The sequence below is a fragment of the Sinocyclocheilus rhinocerous genome, unplaced genomic scaffold, assembly GCF_001515625.1.
Source record: "Sinocyclocheilus rhinocerous isolate Xijiao unplaced genomic scaffold, SAMN03320098_v1.1 scaffold491, whole genome shotgun sequence".
NCBI classification, from domain to species: Eukaryota; Metazoa; Chordata; class Actinopteri; order Cypriniformes; family Cyprinidae; genus Sinocyclocheilus; species Sinocyclocheilus rhinocerous.
Genome location: NW_015625034.1, coordinates 1385380 through 1397098, shown reverse-complemented (window position 1 = coordinate 1397098; position 11719 = coordinate 1385380). Strand labels below are relative to the sequence as shown.

The 11719-nt window shown below is 38.3% G+C and overlaps 2 protein-coding genes and 1 pseudogene across 2 annotated transcripts in view; 1 reads left to right on the top strand and 2 right to left on the bottom strand.

Annotated features, from left to right (window-relative positions):
• LOC107749104 (probable 28S rRNA (cytosine(4447)-C(5))-methyltransferase) overlaps positions 1 to 5386 on the bottom strand; it is a 13703-nt gene extending 8317 nt beyond the window's left edge. Inside the window, exons 1-11 of the mRNA XM_016564173.1 lie at positions 5228 to 5386; positions 4590 to 4717; positions 4421 to 4460; positions 4233 to 4291; positions 3916 to 4145; positions 3371 to 3581; positions 3069 to 3268; positions 2676 to 2765; positions 761 to 848; positions 525 to 665; positions 148 to 335 (exon numbers count right to left, since the gene is read on the bottom strand). Of these exons, the coding sequence (XP_016419659.1) occupies positions 148 to 335; positions 525 to 665; positions 761 to 848; positions 2676 to 2765; positions 3069 to 3268; positions 3371 to 3581; positions 3916 to 4145; positions 4233 to 4291; positions 4421 to 4460; positions 4590 to 4695 (1353 nt within the window). The 5' untranslated portion in view covers positions 4696 to 4717; positions 5228 to 5386. The remainder of the gene's footprint in view (positions 1 to 147; positions 336 to 524; positions 666 to 760; positions 849 to 2675; positions 2766 to 3068; positions 3269 to 3370; positions 3582 to 3915; positions 4146 to 4232; positions 4292 to 4420; positions 4461 to 4589; positions 4718 to 5227) is intronic.
• A 1469-nt stretch (positions 5387 to 6855) lies between these two features.
• LOC107749269 (general transcription factor 3C polypeptide 6 pseudogene) lies at positions 6856 to 7658 on the top strand (annotated as a pseudogene).
• Positions 7659 to 7837: 179 nt separating this feature from the next.
• Positions 7838 to 11142, bottom strand: LOC107748869 (ribosomal RNA small subunit methyltransferase NEP1-like). The gene is made up of 5 exons (XM_016563861.1): positions 10973 to 11142; positions 10736 to 10837; positions 9911 to 10052; positions 9596 to 9804; positions 7838 to 9469 (listed from the first exon to the last, which is right to left on the bottom strand). The coding sequence occupies exons 1-5, from the start codon at positions 11120 to 11122 to the stop codon at positions 9356 to 9358; spliced, it is 717 nt and encodes a 238-aa protein (XP_016419347.1). The 5' UTR covers positions 11123 to 11142; the 3' UTR covers positions 7838 to 9355.
• Between the last annotated feature and the right edge of the window lie 577 nt (positions 11143 to 11719).

The window sequence follows — 11719 nt, the reverse complement described above, 5'->3', positions numbered from 1 at the left end:
ATCACACAAAGAGTACCGTTTTTCTGCAGATATCAGCATGATAACAAATTTAATAATCATTTCATAAAAGTTCAGTAAAGTTAGCAATGAGATCTTACATTTTAGACATAATATTGCTTGTTTTTGCCAACATGGTTAACGGAAAGCCAAAAAGAAAAAAACCAGGACAGAACAGGAAAAAAGGATAGCGCAGACCTTGGGGAACTGTCTGCCGTCATAGTTGCAGATGACAGCGTTAGTGACACCGAGACGATGGATGTTTCCCACCACGCTCTTCAGTCTGTCTGCATTTGCGTCATTAGCCACAATCATGCCCGTGTTCCTCATGAGCTGAGCTGCATCACACAAATGATACACATTTTGGCTTCACACACTCTCAAAACATTTTAATATAACATTGTTGAAATGTCTGACTTTAATTCTTTGGTGTCGACTGAGCCAATAAACAATAGGCACAACAGAGATTAGCCACTGTACAATAACACAGCAGTTGGTGTGACTGTCACAGAGGAGCATATGCTCACCCAAATATGTGGTCTTGCCTCCTGGAGCGGCGCTCATGTCTAGCACTGACTCCCCCTCCTGGGGCGAAAGCGCCATTACAGGCAGAAACGATGATGCACCTTGCAACATGTACTGGCCTGCCAGATATTCAGGAGTTGCTCCTGTTTAAAAGAGAGAAATAACATGAATTCTTTCAGTCGTCAAAGATGAAGAATGAAAAAAAAAAATTTTGTTTTGTTATGTCACTGGAACTAACCTATGGGAACAGAAGAGTCATAGATAACCAGGCCCACTTTGGACCATTTCCCCAGTGGATCCAGGTTCACTCCTCTGTTAATCAGAGCCTGTGTTAAAGAACATGCCATTAGATTACAAGACGTCTGTGAACCAGACTGACATCTGTCTTTTTTAATTGTAGTTTTGGGATGTTCCAATGACAAGTGGTCAGACGAGACACCTGGTATTAAAATAGGGTATCAAAAACTCAAAATAGGCCTTGGATGGGTCTTTTGTGACAACTTCTATCAGATTTTGTGACAGTTTTTTTTGTATACAGTATTTTTTGATGACTGTTAAAGTTCAGGGCTGGGACGATAAATCGATGCAGAATTGATTCGTGGATCGATTCTTAGGGTGCTTTCACACTTGTAGATCGATTGCTTTGTTCCGAAACAGGGATTAAAATTATTACAATGTTGCTTTTTATTCTTGGTGCGGTTCGCTTTCACACAGCACAGTTTCTAAACGGACCAAATTTGTTAATACAAGCTTCGCAGGTCGACATCATGCAAAACACCGCCCCCTCTCTCCCGATCTGTCGGAAGAACAGAGCGCTAGAGAGACTCCTACATTTTAGTTCGCGCAAAATCGTCCCAGTACTTTAGTACTGTACATTTAGTTCTGGAACTAAAGCGGTGCGAAAGGCCCTATTAGTGATGTTAGGTTCTTGAACGAATCGTTCTTCTGAGCCGGTTCTCAGGAAGTAACCGGTCGAGTCGGTTCACAAATCGAACTGAATCGAACTTTAGTTCCAGGTTGATGACGCAGGACGCACAGCCGAAGTAGCACATCCAACTCAAAAAGAACTGATTGAGCCGGTTCAACCAACTGTTATTTTTTTTTTGTAGCTGTCCTTATATTAATTTATCATTTTGAGCAGGAGTCCAGGATTCATCGGGAAACATTTTTAAAATGCACCTACTAGGAAGAAGAGCAATAAGACAGCATTATAAAATGAAAAAAGTGCAATTTGATTTTGAATGGCGAAGAAGACGTGTTCACCCACAGACATTCACAGGTTCATTTTGAAGTATTAGCAAAACAACAGAGCTAATGCTTTTCACAGAACTTATGTAATTTCCCATTATACATTGTGATATAGCCTGGTTCGTTGGTCCGTTAGATCGGATTGCTTTCTCACTACAACCGAACCGCTCCAGAGTTTGTTTTCAATCGAGCCGAGACCACCTCGTTCAGGCGATCTCGGACCGATTGTTTACATTGCACTGAGTTGTTAGAAAAGAAATGCGTAGAGACGTTATTGCTTGATGACGTCAGGAACCGATGAATCGGCTTTTTGAACCGGTTCAATGAGCCGATCTGTCCGAAAAGAACCGGTTCACGGAAATGAATCGGACTTTGCATCACTAGAATGCATCACGATTCCTCTCTGAGCTTAGATTTTAAAGGGGTCATATGATGTGATTTCAATTTTTCCTTTCTCTTTGGAGTGTTACAAGCTCTTAGTGCATAAAGATCTGTAAAGTTGCAAAGACTAAAGTCTCAAATCCAAAGAGATATTCTTTATAAAAGTTAAGAGTCAGCCACACCTACCTAAAGCGGCTCGTTCTAACACGCCCCCACATGTCTACGTCACGATGTGGGAAGATTTGCATAACACCGGCCAAATGTTCACACATCACCAGCAATATTTTGAATGACTAACAGATAGCTGACCTTTTGACATTGTTCGGATGTATCGGGATATGTTAGCATTTATTCTACAAATACACTGTGGTCACATGCATTTTTTTAAAACTAGCTCTGATGAGGTTTGAGTAATTGGATCTTGTTTTGGAACCAATATCTTGCACCGTCCAATCACAAAGCAGGTGCAAATGGGACTCTAATACAAAATATCACATTTAAATGGAAAAGAAATCTTTTCAGACCTGAGCCAAGTCTCTCCTCCTGGTTTTTAGGGTGTTGGTTCTGATGGTGACCGGCCTCTGAATTTCATTGGCCTCAAGAAAATCAATCAGCTGAAATTGAACGTTGTATATGTCCATCAATCAACACATAAGAAAACTACTTCCAAAGTTTTACAAAGACAGTTATTTTCTGATATAGATGTACTGCCAATTCATATAGAGGTGGAGGAGGTGTGGCCATCCACCCCTTCAGATCTTGACAGACAGTTCCTCTATCCTGTTAGCATAGCCACACACCTTGTGAGGAAGCAGATGGGTGGTACTAAAACAGGAAGCATCTACACTTCAGCAATTCAGATGGTAACAAAACCTGTCATGCTAAGTTGCTCCTCATTAGCGGATACAAACACGCACCTCAGAGAGCGGGAAAATGTCCATGAGTTTGCTGACGAGGAACTCGTTGTAGCTGTAGTAGGTGCAGAGGTCAGAGCGCAGCAGAGAGAGATACTCCGATCTCTCCTTGCCCTCTTCTCTCTTCTCAGTGAAGTGAGACAGCACATCCACATTATCTTTGATCCTCTGATGGATGGTCTGTAGGTCCATCGGTAAAAGACCTACATATATTGAGATGAAGGGTTAGAATACACTTCTAGAGCCATACAATTTTGAGGCTGTGAATTCCTCTAGTTTGCTGACATACTAAAAGTTGAACTCACCCTCCTTTGCTCTATCTGCTGCACCTGGGAGTTTGAATTGTTCAGTTTCATCAATATTTGCCTGTACAGTATCCTCTTCATCCTCATCTTCCTTTTCCTGATCATCATCTTCCTCCTCTTCTTCATCCTCATCGTCATCATCATCATCACTCTCTGGTTTCATGCTTGTTTGTTTTTTCTGTTTTCTTGCAGCTTTCTCAATTGGCAGAAGCTGACAAGGCAAGTAATGATAATATTACAATAAGGAAAGGGCTACGCTTCGAATACTATGCTGATTGTTTTTTAATAGTGTTTATAGTGTATAACAATATATAATAACAAATATTTCAAATGGTAGTATGCTACAATGTATTTTGACATTACTTCCAGTTCATCTCACATGTAAACGCATAGTCAAGCACACTGCATTGTGAAATACAGTATTTTGTGCTCCAAGCTTAAGTGGTACGACATCAGGAGAAAAAAAAAATATATATATATTTTTGACATTTGAGAAAGGACAAGATTTCCTCTATACAAATGTTTTTCATTGGTTGAAATCATACCTCTTCTCCATCGCTGTCTTGATCATCCCCTTCATCAGCACCATAGTCATCAACCATATCTTCATCGTCATCGTCCTTTTCCTCCATTTCCTTGTTATTAAAGCCCTCTTCATCATCATCATCTTCTTCTTCTTCCCATTGGCTGTCACTGTCCTCATCTTCTTCAGATTGTTCAATCTTTCGCTTCCTCGGAGTTGGTTTTAGCCATTTACTATTCTCATCTGAGAATCCTGCAATAGAAAATAATTAATTTACAAATTCATGGGTGCATCAACATTGTAATTCCATTATAATTTCATTTTTAAATGTTTAAATACCTTTCTTAGGCTTTTCCTCTTGTTTGGGTTCTTTAGTTACTTGAGCTCTTTTTACAGCTCTGTTGAAATTTATTTGGGGGAAGAAAATAAAATAAAATTCACAAGTAATTACCACAGAGATACAAAAATATGACAAAAGAAATAACTACATGTAGTTATTCATATGTAGTCATTTAAAAGAAACTTACCGTTTTCTCGCTCTGCTTGAAAGTTTTTTTGGCCCATCCTCTGCAAATAGAGAATAACCATTGTTATAACCATTTTATATATATTATAAAATAAGTATATAAATAATGAATACATAAAACAAGAAAATGTTGTCCAATAACCAAATCGCTCAGAGAATGTGTGCTTTACCATCAACCAAAAACTTGGTCAGCTCAGTTTCTGCTCCCTTCTGTTTTCTGGTCTTGCGTCCAGGTCCTCTTTTCACCTTGATGGTGGGGTCCAACTTTCTGCCCATGATTGACACCTACAAAGTTGCTCTACGGTAACAATACAAGCAAACATTTAATAAGTTGATATTTGACCAGAATAAAAAACATAATAATTATAAGGCCAGAAACAGAAACCTAGACAGTGTGCAGATTGCCAGGGCATGTCCCATGTGGCTTTCATACTGTATGATAACATTCAAGTAAACATACTCATCTATACAATCCAAAGCGTTCCTTGTAGTAAAATAGAGGTCTAGCTTGTAATCATGACAAACTTGCATAAGTTAGTTGGCTGGTTGATTATCAGATCGGAGCGTGGAGCTGCTTCCACAGTTTTACATAGGTAACGTTAATGCTAATATATTCATAAGGCCACTAAAATACAAACCCGTTATGTTTATATTATTGCAATTAACTCAATACCATGTTTAGAAAATAAACATTAAAATGTATTTTGCGCAGCATTAACTAGCACGCTGCAAACTACGAGCTTAGCTTACAGTGAACCGATAAAGACACACAAAAAAATCCCAGCAGATAAACCCATCAGATACTCACTGTTTAACAAAAACACGCTCTTGCGCTTATTCCGATCTTCTCTAGGACACTCAGAAAATGTTTAGCTCTAATTTACGAAAGTTGCCTGAGTACATGTGTCTCTCATGCTGCTGGGAACTAGCGCACATGTGACTGACTTCAGCACACGTTGGTTTTCCGGAAGTTGCTATCGATGCCCGATTGATGAACGATTCATTCTTTGGAATCGGATCTTTTCCTAATCCATTGCTTTTTTTTTTTTCTCAGGTGAACCTAGGTTTTAATTAATATGCGAATAGTTACTTTAATAACCGAGCAACACACATGTACGAAACGGAGACTGTTTGTTTATTTTAAAGAGTATTTATTTAAAGGGATAGTTCACCCAAAAATTAACATTTGTCATTAATTACTCACCCTCATGTTGTTCCAAAACCGTAAGACCTCATGTGACATCAGGGGTTCAACCGTAATTTTACAACGCTGTTCTGTGTCAGCTGCGCCACGCGGATACACTGTTTTCGTTCCAATCAAAGTGTAAACGACGTAAACAGCATATCTGCGTGGCGCAGCTGACACAGAACAGCATAAGCAATTTACGTTCAGTGGATACTCTCCAAAATGGCGCTAGGGTGACACGGAGGAGACGAATGGTAGAATAATGTCTTTTTTTTTTCTTTTGTGCTCAAAACGTTTTCTTGTAGCTTTGTAAAATTATGGTTGAACCCCTGATGTCACATGGATTATTTTACCGATCTCCTTGCTACATTTCTGGACCTTGATCGTGAAAGGACCCTTGCCATCTATGGGAGGGTCAGAGAGCTCTCAGATTCCATCAAAAATATATTAATTTGTGTTCTGAAGATGAATGGAGGTCTTACGGTTTTAGAAAGACATGAGGGTGAGTAATTAATGACAGAATTTTCATTTTTGGGTGAACTATCCCTTTAATTTTTTTAAAGAACAATGATATACAATGTTTTATCAAGAAATAACATCAAAAAGAAGAAAAGAGAAATAAAAGGAAAAGGATAGAATAATAAATTACAACAAATAGGAGTTGCCAGGGGGAGGTATAAAAGTTGAAAAAAAAAAAACTGTCTGTCACACAAGATATACATACACATACATACACATGCATACAAAATCAGATAAATAGGCCTAACTTTATATTAAAAAGTTCACAAGCTTTCAAAGTTCTTACAGGTTTCTTATTGGAGTCTACTGTCAATATATATTTCAGTCAACAAAAGCATAACATTGGGATTCTTATTAGTAAATTTACACTTATTAATGTGAAATTTGGTCAAAAGTATAAGTAAATTAATGGAGTAAAAATACTGTTCCTCTTGGTCAGAGGAGTATTTATTTAAATGTGCAAAAACGTTTCTGGCCAAAGTAAAATTATAGTACTAACTGATGTAAATACAAAATATATTTAGGTTTTTAATGTCCAATCTGACTTACGGTTAAGAAACACACGAAGACACGTGGAATTACAATAGTAGGCTACTTTATTTACAAAACTTAAAAAAGATAGATAGATAAGTAATACTGAATCGTGTTTTAAAGGTTACACAGAACTGTTCAAAAGAACCGATTCCCATAAATGAATCGGACCTCCGATCACTACTTCCGTCGCGCACATTCTGCGAAAGCAATTCGCTACTTGAAGTTGTCGGAGCGCTTCAGCTCATGAGTTGCATGACATTTCAAAAAGTTAAATGAGTGCAACTGCTTCATCAGCTACAGCTATGGAGGACGAATGGGAGGAAGAGGAGCAGCTGGTTGTAGCGGAACTGTCTGGGATGATCAACTCGGATTTAATCTCCAGTCGGCAGGGCGCGTGTAAAATCGTGGACATTGACAGCGAGCAGCCCATGATGCAGGTGGGCCGCTATCTGTTCGCCGGGGAATACGAGGATGCCATCGGAACCTGTGTGATTTTTGAAGAGGACGGCGCAGGTTCTAGTTCAGCTCTTAAATACAAATGTCACACAATGAAGAAGCTAATGCTTCAGCGGACGTTCCTGTCGGAGAGGAAGGAGGACGAGCCCGTCTCTAACCGAATAGAGGTGCTGACTCTCCACGAGGAAGAATCGTTCGGCAGGAAGAGCGCAGTTTGTCACTACCTGGATCCCGTAGACACGGAGAAATCTGTGCTAGACGAATCTAAAGATTGCGAGGATCCAGAAATGAGCGGCGAATCAGCGGATGAAATGGATGAGACTGAGACTGACGCGGGAGCCACGCTTCTGGAGAACTCCTCTGAGGAGACGATGAACGCCAGCAGCTGCTCGCAGCTCACCAATATACCAAAATAGGTCACCTGTGAGATTTGGGGGGGGGTACTCTTAATCTTACTTCAAAAACTATGTATATTCTATGTATTTGAGGTCTGAGATATGGGAAAGGTGAAGAGAGAGAGGGCAAACATTTTTGCATTTTTTGTAGGCACTGCAGTCTAATCAGCCAATATTGTCTTAAATAGCCAGCATAGCACTTAATCTTTTATAACATGGATTTTGACCAAATATATTCAATCTTGATTTTTGTAAAATGTTGCAACATGTTATTTTTTTGTGGAAAAAATACAGTTTTGGACATATAAGGTAATAAAAATATATAACACAATACCTTAAAGTGACTACAAATAAGCATGGAAAGCAAATATCTTTAAAAGAAATGCCATGTGGAGCATGCCTCCAGTCCGCGCAATGTTCTCACCTTTTTTCTCCCTTACCTGATTGCATCTCTGAAAGATATTAGACAGGAAATGTCCCAAATAATTGAAAAATTACAAATGCATCCCAACTTGCCAAAACCTACAGCAGGAAATTAACTCCGCAAGAACCAATAGAGCCTGAGACCTGTAGGAAAGGTGTCAATGTGGTGAAAGAACAAGGAAAAACAGGAAAGAAAACAAATCCAGCAGAGGGAACCAACATCAAGCCTAGACAGAAAAAAAAAAACATCTAAAAGCACATTTGATGGTCAAGGAAGCTAAAGGGTCTAGAGCCCAAACACAGGAGGAGAGACTGTTTTGAAGCCGTCTAAATTTATAGTGAATATAGTGGAGAGAATACAAGATTAAAGCTACAGTACAACCATAAGACAATTGCGATAAACCAGAACATTTCAAAAAGTGAAGAGACATTTAAAAGAGAACTTCAAAATAATATTTCAGAATAATGCTCAATAAAACCAGGTGAGTGCAAAAGTCAGGTCCCGGTCTAGAAGTTAAAAATTATTTCATATTCTCTATAAGGGAATTGATTTTTAATGATAACTTACAAACCTTCAAAGACAGACCTGATGTGAACGTGGGGTTGTTAATCAGTGGCACGTGCTTTTCCCGAAGCCATCAGTTTACATCATTTCAATTTCATTTTTAAAGAACTGAGTTTAACAGCAGAATTCCTGTTGAAAAATTACACTGCCCATGATTTCACACACACAAAAAATCTCTATCAATCAGAGCCACAATTTGCAATTTTTCACTCCCACGAAGCACAGTGAATAACATAATTGTCTCACTATGCTCTCAAAATCTATCTATCCTAAACACCGTTGTTATTCATATCAACAACTTTGAATTTATATTTCTCCATTTTTATTGTCATTCAGAATGCTTAATGGGATTCTAGTTTTTTTATCCCCTCAAAGCCATTAAGTACAGTCCTGTACCTTTATCTTTTTGTCTGATTTCCCCTTTTTTTTTTGCCTAATAGTAATGTAATGTTCTGATTCACCGTATCACTGATTGATTTTATTTATGGCTTATACTCCTTTAACATGGACATTTTGAATAGACTTCCAGAAACCAAGGCTGCTGAAAAAGTGGCCCGCTGTTGCACGCTATTGTTTACTGTAAGGAGAAAAAAGGCAAAGTGTTGTTTCATATATGCAAATCTGGGTTTATTATTAAATGTATAAACTTAAACAAAATGAAACTGAAGTGTAATACCCCACACTTTAAAGGGTATAACGGTTTGCGTCAGTGCGAGTTAAAACTGTTATAATTCATGAAATATTCTCCTCTGTTGTGCCGTCATATAACACAATTTTTGCTCCAAGGAATGGACTGTATACATACACACAACACAGTCCAAAGGTCTGTTTCTGACAGTTCATAACAGTTTGGTTTTGTCATAACACTCCCCAAACCTCTTCAAACGCTGAACACATCTTGGCACAGGTCAGAGCTGCAGACAGAGGATAGTTACTGATAGACACTGTCTTCTCGGTGTAGTCGACATTCACCTACGAGAGGATGGAGAAACAGATCAGTGATTTACTTAAAAAGCAATGACACGATTCACATTTATGCAATTATTATCTATGCATGGAGAATATACTTCATTTAGCTGTGAGGAGAAACAGACTCACTGTTCCATGTGCAAACGCTCCAATGACAACAGCGGCAGGTCCATCTTTAGGGACAACTGTTCTGGGACAAACAGCATCTCCTGCTTTGAACGATGTCGAATATCGGGGGCAACCAGGTGGCAGGTGGTCTGACACTGGATTTTTAATCAGCCTTAACAAACGCTGAGGACCATCTGCTGCTCTCACACTCAACTTGTGCAGCAGCTGGACTATAGGAGGGCAAATAGTAGTAAGATAAACTTACAAATGTTTGCATTACAAAACTGTCAAAATTGACTGTTGATTACAGTAAATGCGCAAATGGAGTGAATTTACCCATTAGTCCACAAAATCGTGCAAAAGTGCGAGGAATTCTTGTCTGTGGGTTTATCTCGATCAAAACATTCTTCTCTGTGTGAAGGTACACTTGAAGCAGTCCAGCTCTGTTCAAAGGACTGTCCAGTAACATCAACAGGCACTGCGGGAAAGCAGACAGGACATTCAGAGGACAGATATGGGACAAATAAAAATCTCTCGGATTTAAACTAAAATCACATGGTTTTAGTTGACAGAATATCTTTGCAAGACAGCTTGTTTTCTTCATTTTATTCTCAGTGACATACAAGTTAAAACTAGTGCTGTCAAATGATTAATCGCATCCAAACTAAGTTTTTGTTGACATAATATACTGTATGTATGTGTACTGTGTACATTTATTATGCATATATAAAAATACAGACATACAGTATATATATTGAAAATATTTACATGTATATACATTTATATTTTATATTATATATAAATATATTTAATGTATAAACATTACATATTTTTCTTAAATATATACATGCATGTGTTTGTATTTATATATATACATAATTAATGTACACAGTATACACACATATATTATGTAAACAAAAACTTTTATTTTGTATGCGATTAATCGTTTGACAGCACTAGTTAAAACTTACAATTTTTCAACTAAAACCATAGTGTACCTGATCTATAATTTCTCATTAAAAAGTGAATGTGCAAAAATGTATAACTTTTTTATCATATTACACCCTTTTATTAAAAAAATGAGCCTGTTAATATCGAAAACTTAAAATGAACCATGTGTAACTCAGATGACTGCTAACGTAAAGGGTTGAAGAGCTTTACCTGATGTGTGATATCAGGGCGAATCTTCCCAGGGTCTCTTCCACTTTTTATGATCATACTCTTATGCTGATCACAGTTCAGCAACTCAAATGTCTTTCCTACCTGTATAGAGATACGTTTACATTTGAATTCTGAGACATACGGTTAGGATAAATATTATTGATAACGCTCTAGTGGCAATCCAGTGAATAACAACTGATTCCGTTTCAGTCTCTAAAGAGCGTAGTTGTCTTTTACCTTTACGGTTTCAAGAGTCGCTCTTTCTAAAACAACAACAAGACGCTTTTCCGTCATCTGTTCGTGCAAATTTTTTTGCTGTTTTGCCGGTTTTGGGTCATATTCATCTAAATGCTCCAAACCACGCTTGTCTCCAGCGTGTGCAGCCATGTTGACACAGAACCACAACGCATCAAATGTGCGTTTTCTTCTTCTTCTTGTACGATTTAATGGCGGTTGACAAGCCAACTTATGGTGTATTACCGCCACCAACTGGACTGGATCAAATGTGCGTCAAAACAACACGTTTGTTAAGAATGGCGCTTGCTGATGACGGCAATAGGGTCTTATCAAATACTTTATTCACGGTATATAATGTTTACCTGGGCTGCGTTCAGCCCCGACAAAAACGGTGCAAAACGTTTTTTAAACGGAAACGGTGGTGCGTTGAACACCCTGTTCTGATGACGCAAGAGTTGCAACTATGGCAGCTGAGAAAGCCATTCTTTGTGTTCTTTTTGAAGAATTTTCGGAGCCTGATGAAATCGGTATAAATACGTGTTTAATACTGCAAAATACGCTCGATGTTACAGTCATTGCCCTTGCCATCCAGAATAAAAGAGAACATCCCAATCAAATGAAGGGATTTGTGGAAACTGTGATTCCTAATTATTGTGATCCAACATTTCCCTCGCATTTCAGGATGAAAAGACAAAATTTCAGGTGAAGGATAATCCACTTCTTACCTCCAAGACTGTGTTATGATCT

Excerpts from the sequence above, each read along its gene's own strand:
- LOC107748869 (XM_016563861.1), bottom strand. The coding sequence starts at position 11,122 with ATGGCTGCACACGCTGGAGACAAGCGTGGTTTGGAGCATTTAGATGAA. Across the intron at positions 9,805-9,910 it reads ACGATTTTGTGGACTAATGG|TCCAGCTGCTGCACAAGTTG; the intron begins GTAAATTCACTC and ends GCCCTCCTATAG. Across the intron at positions 9,470-9,595 it reads GAGCGTTTGCACATGGAACA|GTGAATGTCGACTACACCGA; the intron begins GTGAGTCTGTTT and ends ATCCTCTCGTAG.